This window comes from Salminus brasiliensis, chromosome 8, assembly GCF_030463535.1.
Source record: "Salminus brasiliensis chromosome 8, fSalBra1.hap2, whole genome shotgun sequence".
Classification (NCBI taxonomy): Eukaryota; Metazoa; Chordata; class Actinopteri; order Characiformes; family Bryconidae; genus Salminus; species Salminus brasiliensis.
The window spans coordinates 34,330,848-34,347,813 of record NC_132885.1 but is presented as its reverse complement, the minus strand read 5'-3'; the positions used below and the strand labels follow the sequence as shown (position 1 = coordinate 34,347,813).

Below are 16,966 nucleotides of genomic sequence, written 5' to 3'. Positions count from 1 at the left end.
CTGATCATTACAGTAACTTACAGTTACAGATTTACTACAGTACCTTCTGCCTCACAAATGTACATTTTTTTTGTAAAATGAACATGATTTGCATAACAACAATTAGAACTACTTTCATGGAGAGCAAGAATGAGATTGTGAATGACAGGGAAGGGAGTGGTAGAAAAAGACAGAGCAAGACAAAGTGGTAAAACAGGATTTTGTTCTTTGTGTCATTCTCCTAATTCCAGAAGCTTTCCATGGACTGACATAGTTTCCTTTAAAATTGTTTACAGTCAAAGAAGCACCTTGTGGGGTCCACTGGGAGACATCCAGTACAGCATGTCTAAAACATTGCATTTCAATTTCTATAATGAAATGTAGGCAAACATGAACTACCAGGCCACAGGACACTTTAACTTAGCCAAAAAATGTAAGTAAAAAGACAAAGAAAAACTCAAAATTAAACATCTCAGCTAGGCAGCTATGTTGTTATAAGTATAATATATAATGGTATAAGGTATAATGTTGTAAATAATAAGATGCATTATATATATAAAAGTGTTGGGAAATCTGCTCATTCATGGTTTCTTTCAAAATCATGGGTATTACAAAATAGTTTATTCTGCTTTCATTGTTGAGTAATTGTCCCTACTTTCTATTGAATATTGGAGCATTGCTGTGAGGATCTGACTGCATTCAGCAATAAGGGCATTAGTGAGATCAGGATGTTGAATGATTATCACCACATCCCAAAGTTATTGGATGGAGCACCATCATTCTAGAGAACACTTCTAGAGAGAGTTTTACTGCTCCACAGCTCAATGCTGGTAGGCTTTATTCACCTAAAGCCCACACCTGGCATTGGGCATGGTGCCAACAGGTTCTGTTTATCTGCTTCAGAGAGTCAAATTATTGAGTCTGCTCAAAACCTCTTAACCAGAAGGATGAGATGTATTTTTTTGTGTGTGTTTGGAATGGCAGGCAAGACAGGTTGTGTGGCCGTATGGTCATATAATTTACCATTTAACTCCTACATGTTGAGATCAGATGTCCATTTGTCAAGTTGGTCTATTTGTAAAGCTTTTTTAGGCAGTACACATAGCAGATATATGTTTCTTTTTGGCCCTCTTCAGTTGGATGAAAAGCAAAGGGCATGGTAAGTTATCTGGGTTGTAACATCTCTTATCTCTGAAAAACAAAAAAAACTTAAAGATGAAAATGTACAGTAAAAGTGTATAGTTTCTTTTTGGCTCCTGCGTATGCGTCCTGCGTTATTCTCATATTTTCATATCCTAAAATAATTTAATTAGGATCAAGAAATGAAAAAACGATCTTAAAATGTATTTTATTCCAGAGGTTACTCCAGTTCGCGCGCCATCCTTTAATCTGATTGGAAGAGAAAACTTTAGTCCCGCCTTGACACGAGTCTGGAAGCTTTGATAGGTCAGAGAAGACCGGAGGAATGTGGTGCCACGCTGTGTGAATGTTCATTAGCCTCTAGCATTCCGCATGGCATCGCCCTTACACCTCATCAGTACAGTATGTCAGGGGATACAAAAACACATACTTAATGAAACACAAAATCACGAACAGGCTGTTCCAACTGTGAGTAGGTTAAACACAGACAAAAAAGTCATTGTTCGCGCACACTGAATACACATACACAATACCGAACTCCCAGATAACTTTAACCAACGTCTACGGCATTAAGAAAAGCCAAATGATCCAAATTGCAAAGCTTTTAAAATACTGTGACTCCGCAAACCTTGTCGCAATAATTAGCAATCACAGACCTCCGAAGTCTTGCACTTTTTTGAAGCTGGCGCCCTGTCATGCCCATATTTGGCGCTCCGGGTCTAAGCTTGATTTTCAAGGGCAAAAATAAATGGGTTTTTCAAAACAATTGCCCCATTATGTTTTGTGATAAATAAACATGTAAAGAACCATATGCGTTTTGTTATGCATTTTTTTCTTAATTTCACTAGGTCATCTGAATTACGAGGTCGTTTAACATTCGTAATGCAAGCTAATCAGTAAGCTACACCAAAGTAAAGCAGTCTATGGCTGTCCTATCACTTTTTTGTTTGTCATCCTTCCTTGAGGGTGACCACGAAAGCATTAAAATAGGTGAAAAACACTTTTAACCTGGTCATGTTGAACAGTTTAGCCTGAGTGCAAGAAAATAATGCTCGTCAAAGCAAAGAAGGGAAAGCTTTATCGAGTATTAGCTGAACAGCAGATAATTGCATTGTTACTTCCATGCTGAAAACCCAGCTCAAATTGGTAATTGATGGTCGAAGTGGTTTGATAGCTTAGTTCGTTATACCGCGTTGATTTCAGAAAAAAAAAAACATTTTTTAATATTTTATTTCTATTTATTGTTAATGTATGTATTGTTGTGCGCTTCTGGAACACAATTCTGTTCCAGGAAGCCCATTATTACCATGACATTGTCATGATGTCTATGATGAGTGTATTTAGTCTTTCAACCAAAACTGAATAGTTTGAAGATTACTAAAGATATTTTAATTAGGATATTTAATGTTTACAAAGTTTGACGTGTGATTATGGCAGGTCGCTTGCCAAACTGCCCAACGTTGTCTTCATACTTTCAGTAAATCTCCGCATTTTCTTGTTTAGAAGTTAGTATCTGGTATCTTGTTACGATTTTACGCCAGACAAACTGGACGAACATGTTTTGTTATTCACGCCCACGAAACCAGGCAGAGTTTTTTTCCAACCCATTTTTCGACCATCCCCGACTTCTGTGTCGGGCAGTGGTTAAATCGCCAATGAGTGAAAACAGATTTAAGAAATCAGACATAGCCTTTCTTAATGGTCAATAAAGTTCAGTGTACATATATGGCAGATGTATACAATTGTAGCATTCTTTATTTAATTGAAAAACATCAAAATTTTATCAAAATTCGTATTTATTGTATTTCTTGTAGTGTCTTTCTAGTTTAATGTCTGCACGTTGCATTTTTTATGTTACTATATTTACATTTCAGTATGGAACACTTTAGAACAGATATATTATGTTGTGAGACATTTGCTACTTTTGTCACTTTTTTGTTATTCAACTTGCATGGGATACATGCCAGTCCCTGCATTGGAGGCGTGTCGTGTCAGAAAATGGGTGGAGAGAAAATAACTCAGTTCACGTTAAAAGGCCAAAGTAGGAGGCAGAGGTCAGAGAAAGCAAAGCAGAATACAGCGGAAGATACGCTAAACTTTCAAAAGAGACTTATTGGATAAATAATTTCTTTATTCAACACTTCAGTTGTCGAACTTAAACTGGTCCTGTCAAGATGATGCAGATGCCCGAGCTGCTTCACAGCCAGAAGAACTCTCTGTTTACAGCCATGAACCGCTTCATCGGCGCCGTGAACAACATGGACCAGACGGTGATGGTCCCCAGCCTACTGCGGGACGTGCCCCTACAGAAGCGCGATCCTGATCACGGGAGCTACCTGCGGGACGCGGAGGCAGACATGTACACCTACTACACCCACCTCAAGTCCATTCGCAACGAAATTGAGTGGGGCGTGTTGCGCGAGGACCAGCGGCGCAAAGAGAGAGCGGCTAACACCGCAGTTAACGCTGCAAATCTGGAGGCCGAGGGCGAGGACGGCAATGACCTGGAGCAGCTGCTGCAGTACCACCTAAAGGGCCTGCACGGCGTGCTGGCCAAACTCACCAGCCAAGCGAACAACCTGACAAACCGCTACAAGCAGGAAATCGGCATCGCGGGATGGGGACAATGAAATGATGCTCGCGCACCACATTTTAAATGAGTCCATTTGTAAAAGAACACAATCCTTTCTCGGTCTATTCTGTGTGTCATGAAACATGGAAGCATGGAACAGATCGTCTTTGAGACTGAAACCTCACACCTTGTGGGATCAACGCAATAAGCTGAAAATATTTATGTTGGCATTGATTTTGGCATTTACCAGAAGCTGATATGCTCTCACGTATTGTACTATTTGCACAGATTCCGTTCTTACCTCTGTTTAGACGACTTACATCCCATATGATGTACATACAAATGGTATGAGAGTTGTTCTGTTCTACTTTGGTAGAGTGGGTAGAAGACTGTTCTGGTCTTTTGAAGCTAGCACTCTCTTATATACCATTTCAAGTGTGCTGAAACATTTTGAGAGTTGTCTGTTTATTAGTTTGTTACTTGTGTATAGTTGTTCCTTTTTTTTTTACAGAAAAGGTCTGGATGCATTCCTTCATGTCAAACTGAAACTGCAGGTGAATCAATGAAGTGGGATTTTCTGAGTTCACAGTATGTGAAAGTTATGAAGAGATTCTTGAGATTCATTTGTTGCTGTAGACCTACTGCTGTTACTAGTATGGCTGTCCAAAACAATTTCCATAATTTTTTATACAGGAGATAATTTTGTAGTCAAATAAACTTTTTATTGACGCAATTATTGACTCGTTATTTCAAACCATCAGTCAAGATAGTTAAGAGAAAAATAATGATATGAAGTGTAATGAAAAAATTAAATTGCTCATGATTATGGGTTTATGTTATGAATGCCTTCATTACTTGGATCAGGTGTGTTATATTAGAGTTGAAATTCTGAAGGGTGCCAGGTCAACTGGACCAGGATTGTACGCTCCTTACTTAAACATATAGGTGAATGATAACGTTAAATGTCTTGAGTAAGGTTTGACCACCACAAGCCATCAAACAGCTCCAGTGCATTTTTGCATTGAATGGTGTTTGATGTTCGAATGGTTTGCCATATCGCTCTCAAACATGTCAGGCAAAAATCTCCCATTGTTGTTCATTTGGGCTGAGACGTGATGAGAGCAAAGACCATGTTTGGCCTGTAATCTTCATACACAGAATATCAAAACTACTGGATTCCTCACTGTAGGGGTCAAGCACTCAGGTCTGTACCATTCTTGCCACACGTGCACTCATGGATGCTCTGACCATATTATCTCTGCAGACCAGTGCCCAAAAATGTTTTAGCAACATTAAACCCTCAGTTGTGCAGTGTTCTTTGTAATGAGGGATGTATGCACTGCGGCCCCACTTTAGTGACTGATGCTCTTATAATAAGCGAGACCAACATTTGCATGCTAGGCAGATAAGATAAAAGCAGATTATGTTGCCTGTACATCAGAAACAGAAACAGACAGAAAGGAACTTCATACACCTAATATGCATAGGTAGTAGGGCTGGGTGATATGGTAAAAATACTATATCACTTTATTTAAAGACATTTTTCACGACACATGTGATCGTTCACTAAATACATCAGTATTGACATATTCTACCATACTACTATTAAACTACTATTCAGATACTCTCCCATGCTATTCACTGTTATTCAACACCTGCTGCTCTTCATTTAATTAAACCAGTCTAATCACTTTGTTTGTAATAAAACCTGCAGTTGATCAGTGTTTATTAAGCACTAACAAAATTCTCAGCATGGCTAGAAAAGCTATTGTGTATCACAATACCATAAAATATTGTGATATTGCCCAGCTTTAATAGGTAGTCTCTTTTGTAACATATAATATACCTGAGTATTGAACATCCTTACCTTAAAAAGTTAGCCACAATTTATACATTCACATACTACAGTTTTGTTTAAGTGTGGTTTTTCTGATTTATCTGATACATCAACTATATCTACATTAAAGTTTAGAAAAAAAAACACCAGATTCTCTTGAATGGTAATACTATATATTGTAAAATTGCAGATGATGGTTTCATTCATTTAGAATGAATGTTTTTAGATAAGTTTTAGGTACTTTCAAATACATTTTAGCCCTTATGGATAACAGTCATCTGTAAAGAGGCAATCAGCAGACCTACATGTACTAATGCCACCACATTAATAAACAAATGATTTGTTAATCTCTGCTTTCATTACACTCGTTTTAAGGTTTTTCACCCACAGAGAAAGAAACTAATTAGCCTATTCTTTTGTCTTAATGCTGTGCCTGAAACCAGTCTACTCTCTAAAACGAGATGTGTTACTTTCACCATCACTGAGTGTCTAAAAGCTTCCTCCCATTTGTGGTCTTCAATATCACAGAAAAGCTTAACTTTTAGCTACACGTACACATATAGTAGTCTATATGACACAAAAGTAAACGTCTTAGAAAAATGTAATGCTATTAGTCTCATCAGACCTGCCACTGGTGAATTAAGAGCCTGGTTTCTGGACATGGTCACTGGTGCATTTAAAATCAAATAAAATAAAAACCTGATTAGTGCAGTTTTGGCTTAATGTGGATCTAGACAATTGTCCTGAGTTTCAGAATACGAGAAAATAACACAGAAAAGCAGATTGCGGAGAAAATTTCAAAATATAATTGTTTTATGAGACAAAGAAAACAAACACGCCTGCGGACAAATTATAGGTAGCTAAGCGTTTCGCAGGGTTTGTCCATCCTTGCACACGGTAGTTGTCTTGTTGGATGTGGGTTGGGTTTTCATGACACTGTCTAATAATAAGTATGGAAAAGGATCATATAGTACAAACAAAAACGAATAGCAGCTCCCGTTGTACTTTCTTCAGTGCAGAACCAGATGATTATCGATGTGTAAGTAATTTGCCTTAACAGTCGAGGTGGGTAAACTGCTCAATAACAGCTAGCTAGCTAGCTAACAAGGATCCATGTTGTGAGTTCAAAAGACGTAGCTAGCACTAACGGAAAAGCTAAATGCGTGAACAATAATTCACTTTCTAGATGTGACTAAGAGGTCGTTGTGCGAGTAATTATTTGGTAGTCAGAGCGCCAGTTAGATAACTTGTTGCTCAAGAATCAAACCAACACAACTGAGGTTTTCACTGATATCAAGTCATCCGCGTTTTAAAAGTGAAGGCGAGTATAAGATTGATATTACGGTAAATAGACGAGCAGACTGAAGATACGCCTCAAAAGCAGAGAGAATGGGGCATTGGGCATTCATATACAGTGGCAAGAAAAAGTATGTGGATACTTTGAAATTTTGCTTTTTTGCATTAATTTGCCATAAAATGTGATTATCCTCATCCAAGTCAAGCGTATTGACAAATATTGTGCCTAATATAATAACACGGGAAAAACATGATCTTGCAGGTCTTTGTTGAACACACTCCTTCAACATTCAAAGTGGTAGTAGAAAAAGTAAGTGCACCCTTGGAATTATTAGCTGGTTGTTCCCTGTTGGCAGCAATGACCTCAACCAGGAGCTGTGGCTCTTGGGGTCATTTTAACTGGGCGCCCACTTCTTGGCAGGGTAGCCACAGTTCCAAATTGTCTCTATTTGTAGTTTGTTTGCCTCACTGTAGACTGGTGAATTTCAAAAGTCTGAAAGATTCTCTGATTCTCTGAAAGCGCTTTTTGGCAAAGCATGGCTCACAGACACAGAGCAAACTCAAAAAGTTTGAGTGGTTACAGTCAAAGTAGCTCTAGTCCACACCTCCTTATTAGCTTAAGAAGCCTCCAGATTTGCTAACGCCTGACTCCAGTTATCTTTTTTGAGATCATTAACTCAAGGGTTCACATACTTTATCCACTAGCACTATGAGGTTTTTATGCTTGTTCTCAATGAAGACATGAATGATCAGAATTTTTTTGTTATTATTTAAGGAGCATTATTTTTGTAAATACGATTGACTTTGATTAGTTCACAATTTGTCAAATTAATGCGGAAAAACATATAATTCCAAAAGGTCACTCACTTTTTTTTATTGTCACGTCCCATTACACAGGTGTAAAGGTGAGTGAAAAACTTGGGTGCATTGTCCCTCACAGTAGTACAAAAAAGAATGCAAATTTACAAATATATATAAATAAATATTTACACATTACCTTGTACTATACACTATACACAAACATTATACATACTCTGTATTTACAATATTGCACTGATAAAAGCAGTTAAATGTACCGGTCTGATATAATCTGAATGTTTACATTATTTACAAAATGCACTGGATGGGTGAGTTTAGGTGTAGTGTGGGTGGGGAAAAGTCTTTGTGGGTGCAGTGTGACTGTGCATACGGTTTCCAGTAGTAAGTGCAGGGTGCAGAGTGTATTTGTATGGGGAGGAGGTGTGATGATACAGATGAGATCCATAGTTCACAAGCTATTGTTCATTCAGCAGCCTAATTGCTTGAGGATAGAAGCTGTATCTAAACTGGCTGGTTCTTGTCTTCAAGCTTCTGTACCTATTATATAACCATTATATTTTATGTCTAGTTTAAATTGATTTATATATTACTGAAGATGTTTATTGTTCTTTAGGATGTGATTCTTTCTGTGAAAAAGGCCACTGGGGCCTTTTCTCTGATAGCATGGTAAGTATTTTTATATACATTTTATATACATTATATACATATACATTTCTCAATTGCTGTAACTGTTAATGGTTTCTTCTCTCTGCAGCCTTTTTATGTTGTTTGTGATCTGGCTACTGAGGCGATATAACTCTTTGGCACAGGTATGTTGTAGTATTTTCTCAAGAGTTTACATACATATTCGTAATATACATATATATAAGTGTAATTAAACTTGTGTGAAAGGGAAACAATGATTCCCAGATAGATATACTTGTAATGTTCTCAGATAATATCTGTCTTTGTTTCTCTCGTCACTGTCCATGTCTGTTTTCAGAAAATGATAGTCAGTCTAACAGTGGCAGCATTCTTTGACAGTGTTGCATATGTCATGGTGAGTCATTCAGCATAATTATTGTGAAACCTGTAGTGGGGAAACATTTCTCTTCTTACAACAGGACATTGATTGTTACACTTATAACTATAACCTATAACATTACCACTGACAGATGAAGTTTGAACATTGATTTTCTTCATCTACAGTGGCATCTGTCAAGTAGTAGGATATAAAAAGGTAGCTAGTTAACAGTTATTTCTGGAAGGTGATAAAAGCAGGACAATGAACAAGCGTAAGAATTTGAGCCACTTTGACAAGAACAATATTGTAATAATGAAGATAATTAGTAGTAACTAATAATAATAGCATATATACACTTATTAACACTCACTCTAATTTTCAACATGTTTCACACAAAATACCTCTTCATGGTGTGAACGATGCGAAACGTCTTGCTTTTCATTTTGCCATGTTAAATGATTATGGCATTTACACAGTTTAGACGAATGCACCCCAGATACACTCCAGAAGTGTAAGGGCATCTAGAACCTGGGCATTCACTTGATTTTAGGCAGTATTGTTCAGTTTGTGGCTGTAAGGTGTCAGGCACTATTTTTCAAACAGTTGATTAAGGCTACACCACAAATCATCTGCTCAGTCTACTCCTCTTCCATACCGTCATGGACAAATTTATTGGTACAAATACCAATACGTGCTGTAAAGTGATTAAAAGCACTTGTCTTGTGAATGCCATAAAATGGCAAGTCTTAGGACTTCAAGAATTCAACCACAGGTGAGTCTAATTATTCATTAAACAGGTGTCTGACAGACATTTGACTGTAAAAGGGCATTACTTAACGAAGAAAACCCCGTTCCATTTGTGATACAAAAATGTAACAAAGATGGAATTGCAACTATCTCCCAGACATCCAGACTGTCCACAGAAGTTATTACCTAAACAGAACCATCTTCTGAGAAGGCTTGATGAAAATTGCCATGCAAGTTTGCTGCAGCTAAAGAAATAGAAAGGCAATCTGGGGTGACTGTTTCCCATGACACAATACAGTGTACACTGCACAGGAATGGCATGCATGGGTGTGTACTGTATAGGGGCTCAAAGGTGAAGAGTACTAAGAAAAAATGCATGGTGCCTACAGTGAAACATGATGGGGACATTGTCCTTATGTGGGGCTGCATGAGTGCTGCTGGTGTCAGGAACAGGAAGTGGCCATCCCCAAACTGTTTTTGCAAAGTTGGGAACATAACATTGATCAAAATCTCTTGGTATGCTAAATCATTAAGTGTTCCTTTTACTTGAACTAAAGGGCCGAACCCAGCTCCTGAAAAACAACCCCACACCATAATCCCCCTTCACCAAACTCTATACTTGGCACAATGCAGTCAGACAAGAACCGTTTTTCTGGCAACCACCAAACCCAGACCTGTCCTTCGAATTGCCAGACAGAGAAGCGTGATAAGTCATTCCAGTGAGTACGTCCCCACTGCTCTAGAGTCCAGTGGCGGCGTGCTTTACACCACTGCATCCAACGCTTTGCATTGCGCTTGGTGATGCAGCTGCTCAGCCATGGAAACCCATTCCATGAAGCATTTTTTTTAATAATACCACTGAGAGTTGACTGTGAAACATTTAGTAGCAAAGAAATTTCATGACTGGACTTGTTGCACAGGTGGCATTCTATCACAGTACCATGCTGGAATTCACTGAGCTTTCACTGCATTCAGATTTCAGTCCAGTTAAAGTTGAAATGGCTCATGTTAGGTGCGTGTGTTATATGTTAATATACATGTGTTAATATACATATGTTAATATACATGTGTGCGTGTGTTATATGTTAATATACATGTTTATGGTCATGATTGGTTTCATCTCGCCTTAATTCCTTTTTCCTAGTAATTTTTGTCCATTTCTATTTTCTAAATAAATCTCTTTTATTAACTATGGAATGAACAATGATAGATGTCAGTTCCTTTGTCAGTTTCAAGTTGTGGCTTCTCTTTTTTTGTGGAAGGATACAGACAAATTTGTGCACGTGTTTAATAGAGCTGTGTATTGGCAACCTGGTGATACAATACGTATCACAGTACAGGGTTTATGATTCAGTACACTGCAATATATTGTGATTTTTTTTTCATATAAAAACTGTAATAGTATAATGGTATCTGTTAGGAATTGTTATCATTCTCTTGTGTTTTTATCTACAGGGAGAGTCTCATCCAGAGGGCACTCTGTGTAACTTTCAAGCCTGGTGGTTAACATATTTTGGTGAGTTAACTGGGATGTGAGTGTGTTTGGTCAGAGATGATTCTGGCATGTTAAACATCCTCTCAGGCCTAGGTGTGCGGTCTGTCTGCATTATTACATTCAGTGCATGCCCACTGTGATATTGTTTCAATGTGCTTGTGTTGCAGACTGGAGTGCACTGGCTTGGGTGTGTCTTATCACGTGGAATCTCTTCCTGAACCTCGTCAGAGAGTCCAGGACTGAACACTATGAGATGTGAAAGAACGCACACAGTCACACTCATTCATGCATACATTCTTTACACTGAGAGCCAAAAGTTTGGAGACACAGTTTTGCAACAGCATGTTGTACACTTGAAAATGAGCTTATGTGTACATGGGCAGAAATGTCTGTATGACTATAAACCACTCACAGGAAAGAGACATTTGAATGACATTTGACAGCCACAAGCTACTCATTTTGCGTAACAAGAAGAGAGTATGCAAAGTATATTTAAGCAGTTTGTTTGTTAAAATTTGACCTTTCTGACTGAAATGTGAAATAAGACAAACTTTTAGTCATTTTGACAAAGTGTCAAATAACTTTTTTTGCAGACTGTACCATTTAATTGCATGGGGGGTTCCGCTCCTTATGTCCTCACTTCCACTAATTAGAGGATATTACGGTCCAGCTGGAGCATGGTGGTGAGTTAATAATCACAACCTTCAAATCACATATGTCAACAGCAGTATACCTGCATGCTCAATTTACCACCCCTTCCATCATTTCTCTGTCCCCATGTAGCTGGATCACAGATGACCATGTGTCTTGGAGGTTTGGCATGTAAGTAGCAGCTTACATATACATGCATACTAAAATTGCAAAATTGCATTGCATTTTCTTAATCAGATTCATGACACAGATATTTTGTCCTGTCATTTTTATTCTAAAATACTGATTTAAAATTCATGGTTGATGAAAATTCAAGGTGATAGTATCTGTGGCAAAATTAGTTTGATAATAAAAAAGATCAGTCCTTATCCTGTAAAAGCTCTAAGTTTACATAGATGAAAGACAATGTCCAAATAAGTACACAGTTGGCTCACAAAAACGTGAAACTTTTCTGCATAAAATCCCACTTTAATTCAAATACCACTGGCCAGATTGTTAATCTTGAGGAAATGTGATAATGATCTGCACATGGCAGAAAGGGTTTACAAATGAAGTGCTGTTGAATCAACTGTGAGGAAAAGGAAGCTGCGACATACCACCCAAACACTGCCTAGACAAAAGCATCCCTTAACACTCAGCATCACAAAAAGAAGGACCAGCAACATTTATAGCAGTTGTAATCCATACACTTCTAGGTGGCTGAATCCTTCTACAAGACACTGTATATACTAATGTCTATATTTGTATATATACTAATACTATTGTCTGTGTTTGTATATGCAGGGTTGACATTATAATATCATTTATAAACAATGCATTTAGGTTTGTGTCCGTTTCTACACAATTTGTGTTTGCTTGTTACTGTGGGACTACTTGAATACTGTGTGTGTTGTGTAAATGTGAAGATGGTGTATTTTGTGCAAAGACAGCTAAAACTTGTTAGGTTGCATCAGACACGTCATTCTACCTGAACCTGAATCTCAGGAATTTACTCTCCTCCTCCTAAATGGTCTTCTCTTCTTTTGTTTCTGGGTGAAAGGTTATCATTCAGAGACATTTCTAGAGCATTTGTCATACATATCAGGGGCAATCTTTAGGGCACATGCTGACTAACATGTTTTGCTGTCACTGTTTGTATTTTATAAATGTATGTTTGTTTGTTCTTTATAGCTTCTTTATAATTATTTCAAATATTTACAGATGGTATATCCCACTCTTCACTCTCATCTTCCTCATGATCTGCTGTTATGCTCGCATTATCTATGTGGCCAGTGATAGGGTGAGTCGCATATGCCAAAGTGAATGTGAAATAAAAATGAATCTACTAAACGGGGAGTGATCAACATTGCTATAATGATTAACAAGAAGTATATTGTTCAGCTCTATGAACGAAACTACAGTTTTGACACCGTGTGTGTATGCTTGCATATGGTATTATTTGACCCACAGATGCAGTCCTGGTTAGGCACCTTTAACCCAGAGAGGGAGAGGAGGAAGGTGTGTGTGCGTATTACATTCAGTAATACCATTTATCAGTTTTTAATTTAATAACCTGCTAGTCTTATGTTCTCATTCTTTTCTGTAGCTATCTTTAGCTGAGGAGATACGACCTCTGAAGTGGTATCCCTCTGTTTATCTGCTGGTCTCTATATTCCCCCTCTTAAATCGGTATGCGCACACACACACACTGTTATTCCAAGGTGTACATTTTACTGCATACAATTTACAAGTAATGTAATGTGCTGTGTACCTGTAGGCTTCATAATGCTGTGTATCCCGAAGAGCCAGTGTTCTCTCTCACGGTGATGCATGTTCTCAGTGCACCACTGCACGGCCTAGCCAATGCAGTTGTCTTTGGCAAGGACACCTGGAGCCAGCTTAGCAACACAGGAATCAAAGTATTATTCTCTTTCTCTAACAAACACACTAACATAAACTGGAGAATCAGTTACCTATTAAAGAAAAAAAATCTATTTGACTGGTTAGTTGATTGGCATGTTTGTTGTCCAAAGCTTATTTCTTCGGTTTTGTACGGGGGCTATAAGATGAAGAATTATTGCCAATAGAATAGGACTCTCTGGAGCAGATAAACATGATAAATATTTTACCACTGTGCCTAATGCTAGGCATGGGCTAGAGGCACCCAGCTTTAAGCTGTGGAGCAGTGGAACTGTGTTCTCTAGAAATTGATTGTTGAAGTTGGTGCTTCATCCAGTGCATTTGGGATGAGTTGAGGAGTGAGTTAGATATGAGGAGATGTAATAATTATCCAACCTTACTATTGCTCCTGAATGAAATCAGATCCTCACAGCAATGCTCCAAAACCTAGTAGAAAGCCTATTCTGGACAGTAAAGACAGTTACACGAAAAGCAGGATAAACCCTTAATAACCTTGATTTTGGAAGAAACAATGAATGAACATGATTCCTTTTTTTGAACATCAGATTTTTTTCCTAGTCACTGCATCCCTATATACTGTAAAATATCCTCACACTGGCATGCTCTCTTACTGATCATATATAATTTGTTTCAGTTGGCCCTGCTGTCTCGGCTGTGTGACAGTACACGGATCGGCGAGTATCACCCAGCCAGTGTGAAATACACAGCTGAGCTTGAGTCAGACTCTGACGATGATGATAACAATGTCCTCTTCTACAGTCCTGACATGAGCCTGAAAGATAGAGGACCCTGAATGGTTATATGAGTGTGTTTATTTACTTTCTCACTCCTTGCCTTGTAAGAAATTGCAGCTCTTCATTTACACAGACATTATTTCGTCATTATATTTGAGATAGAGGAGTAAAAAAAGAAAGAGCGTTTACATTTTCTACATTTAAAGTTCTGACATTTAAAATGACAGCACTGAATGTTCTCAGTATTAGTTTTATCATTTAATATGAGCATGTTTCATTGTTATTTATGAAAAAAATATATATTTTTGTACTATTTGCAAATAATCCATTTACAATGTTCATAAACGATGTTCCTTGTCTACTTTTGTGTTTGTGTGTGTTGGTATTGTTCTATTCTACAGTGGTTTTAAATGATATTCTGTCAGTTAAACAACTTTGCAGTAAAGTTATTTCTAAAATCCTTAGGCAGATTATATCAGTACATTCTATTAAACCATTGGACATATTGTACAATCCTTTAACTGATCTAGTTTGGACCACTGGCCCACCAAAACCTAAAAATAAAATTAGGATATGGACAACTTTACATTGACTGTCCACATATGTACTCTATACAGTGATGGAAAAATAACACCAACATATATGCATAAAATAAGTACACAGCAATAAATCTATGTATTGTGTCGTTTTCCTAGTGAGAGAAGCACCCAACGCGAATCCCGAATCTTGGTTTTTTTTTTTTATTCACACAAAAGATGACATCAAGAAATAATCTAAAACGGAGCTTTAAATAAAATACCCGAAATAGTCTCCATTGAGGCGTCATAATGGATATAGCTCACTCTAGTAAGAGCTCCAAGTTCAGTCTTGCCGCCACAATGATGGTAACCAGTTCTTGACTGTTAATAGCTTATTAGACCAGACTTTTGACAGTTAAGGTAAAAACGACGCATTAATACGCGATAGAAAACCACATACATAACCACAAAATCTCGTCTCAATACACGTGCATACAATCGCAGTCTAAAATGGAGGACGCGCAGACGCGGTTGAACACAACGCGTCATCTATGATGTGGCTAACTGCATGACAACACGGAACTTCCGAAAAGTACAGTATAAACAAGCACTACAGTTCATTCTGAAATCAAACTTCGAGTTATTAGCTAGCTAGATAAGCACGCCTGCGGATCCTGAAGGGGTTCATAATGGTATGACTTCTGATTAAAGGTAAGAATAGACTACTTTCCTGCTTTATGTAATTTAATGTAGCTAAAGGCCACTGCCAACAAAGACTGTCATTTTCGTGTAATGGTTAGCTAGCTAAATATTCGGGTTTTGATAAATGATCATGATATGCTTAAGGTTCTGTGTTGATAGAAGATTCGTTTTATTTTTTTAAAGCAATAGATGCACTTAAAATAATCCAAAGACTTAAATAGCTTAAACGTATGACAGCGTAAAAGACAAGCAGATAAAGTGGGAAAATAATTTGCATGGAAAAAAACGTTTATGAACAAATGTAGCCATCATTACAACAGTCCATCCAGCAGTGATAGCACAGCATCTATTTAACTTTGTCCAACACTTCATTTTTGCTTAAAGTGTAATATATCTGTGAATGTTATGTAACTTCCACAGCTGGTGCCTATGTGGTGCGAAAGATATCCGCCTCTGTAAGAGAATGTGAGCAAAAAGAACAGCCTGAACGCACACCTTGCACCTTGGCACCAGGTGATTATTCACAAGCTTATTCATACACATTGTTATTAAATGAATGTAGAGACATGAAGCTGATATCACAGAAAAGTCTGTTACTCATAGTTACTAAAGAAGCAAACTTTAGACACCATGTTCTGGGTTGAGCAACTGCATTTAGAGAGAGAAAAAAAATATTTTGATTTCTGGATTCATTTTGAAAAAATGTACAGGTACAAAATCAAAAATTAGTATGTCCACTTTGAACTATTTAGATCATTGTAAATGTGTAACCTAAATGTGTACTTTGTGTGTGTATATATGTGTGTGTTTTAGGAAATAAGAAGAAGTGTCACAGTCAGAAACATTTAATGGCTGGGGCGATGTCAACCCCAACTTCTAAAGATGGCGTAACAACCATGTCGTCCACTGACCCTGCATTGCAGAAATATGGCACCTGAGGTTAAAGGTCATGCAGGTGTATTACTGGGTACAATGTGCATCATAGTTTCACCTGACATCAGATGAAGAGGTTGTTAACATTCCTAAAAAAAAAAAAAAGATATCACACTTGATTAATCAAGGGTTCATTTTCAGCCCAGTTTTGTCCTGCTTGACTGACACACATTTTCAGCTGTAAAGTATGATGTCTGTTCATCAACCTCTGACTCAGAGACTGTTCAGATTTGATGTTTTCCTACAGCTGCTATATTGACTGATTTTTAAACTGAATACTAATTCAATGTACTGGATACAGTTCACTTATCATTTACAACAGTGGTTAAATAAAGAATACCTGTTACAAAAATGACAATACTCCCGTTTATTTCATGCTTTTTGTATGATCGAGTGGAAATGTATTGTTTACATTCCACTGGTGGATGACCCAGACAAAACTCTCTGTGTCAGGCTAAATTTGAGGCTTAGCTCAGCTTGATCACTTTAGATGTGTTTAAAACAGAAAGCAGCTGCCTCGATGCCTTGCTGCCTATGGTGTGTCAAAAGTCAGTACCAATCAGCAACCCTTCCCTTGGGACTGACAAGATCCTACCAACCTACCAGTTAAGGTTATATGTGATCTTTCATTCACTTATATG

The 16,966-nt window shown here is 37.7% G+C and overlaps 2 protein-coding genes and 1 long non-coding RNA gene across 5 annotated transcripts; all 3 read left to right on the top strand.

The window, feature by feature from the left end:
* The first annotated feature begins 3,167 nt into the window (after positions 1-3,167).
* Positions 3,168-4,382, top strand: mid1ip1a (MID1 interacting protein 1a). Its single transcript, XM_072685234.1, has one exon. It carries the CDS (start codon positions 3,294-3,296, stop codon positions 3,747-3,749), a length of 456 nt encoding a protein of 151 aa, XP_072541335.1. The 5' UTR covers positions 3,168-3,293; the 3' UTR covers positions 3,750-4,382.
* Positions 4,383-6,429: 2,047 nt separating this feature from the next.
* LOC140561299 (cyclic AMP receptor-like protein A) lies at positions 6,430-14,533 on the top strand. Of its 3 annotated transcripts, XM_072686407.1 has the most exons (13): positions 6,430-6,567; positions 8,257-8,309; positions 8,398-8,452; positions 8,626-8,682; positions 10,849-10,909; positions 11,056-11,143; positions 11,482-11,571; positions 11,672-11,710; positions 12,740-12,818; positions 12,989-13,036; positions 13,125-13,207; positions 13,296-13,437; positions 14,073-14,533. In XM_072686407.1, the coding sequence occupies exons 1-13, from the start codon at positions 6,481-6,483 to the stop codon at positions 14,229-14,231; spliced, it is 1,041 nt and encodes a 346-aa protein (XP_072542508.1). In that variant the 5' UTR covers positions 6,430-6,480; the 3' UTR covers positions 14,232-14,533. The 3 variants fall into 3 exon arrangements, with proteins under 3 accessions (XP_072542508.1, XP_072542507.1, XP_072542509.1); XM_072686406.1 differs by having other exon boundaries at positions 13,296-14,165; XM_072686408.1 differs by having other exon boundaries at positions 6,516-6,593; positions 13,296-14,165.
* A 718-nt stretch (positions 14,534-15,251) lies between these two features.
* On the top strand, positions 15,252-16,677 carry LOC140560719 (uncharacterized). Its single transcript, XR_011979992.1, has 3 exons — positions 15,252-15,401; positions 15,813-15,905; positions 16,206-16,677. It is a non-coding gene; the product is annotated as an uncharacterized lncRNA (long non-coding RNA).
* Positions 16,678-16,966: the final 289 nt, after the last annotated feature.

Excerpts from the sequence above, each read along its gene's own strand:
- LOC140561299 (XM_072686406.1), top strand. The coding sequence starts at position 6,481 with ATGGAAAAGGATCATATAGTACAAACAAAAACGAATAGCAGCTCCCGT. Across the intron at positions 11,711-12,739 it reads GTGTCTTGGAGGTTTGGCAT|ATGGTATATCCCACTCTTCA; the intron begins GTAAGTAGCAGC and ends AAATATTTACAG. Across the intron at positions 13,208-13,295 it reads ATATTCCCCCTCTTAAATCG|GCTTCATAATGCTGTGTATC; the intron begins GTATGCGCACAC and ends GTGTACCTGTAG.
- mid1ip1a (XM_072685234.1), top strand. The coding sequence starts at position 3,294 with ATGATGCAGATGCCCGAGCTGCTTCACAGCCAGAAGAACTCTCTGTTT.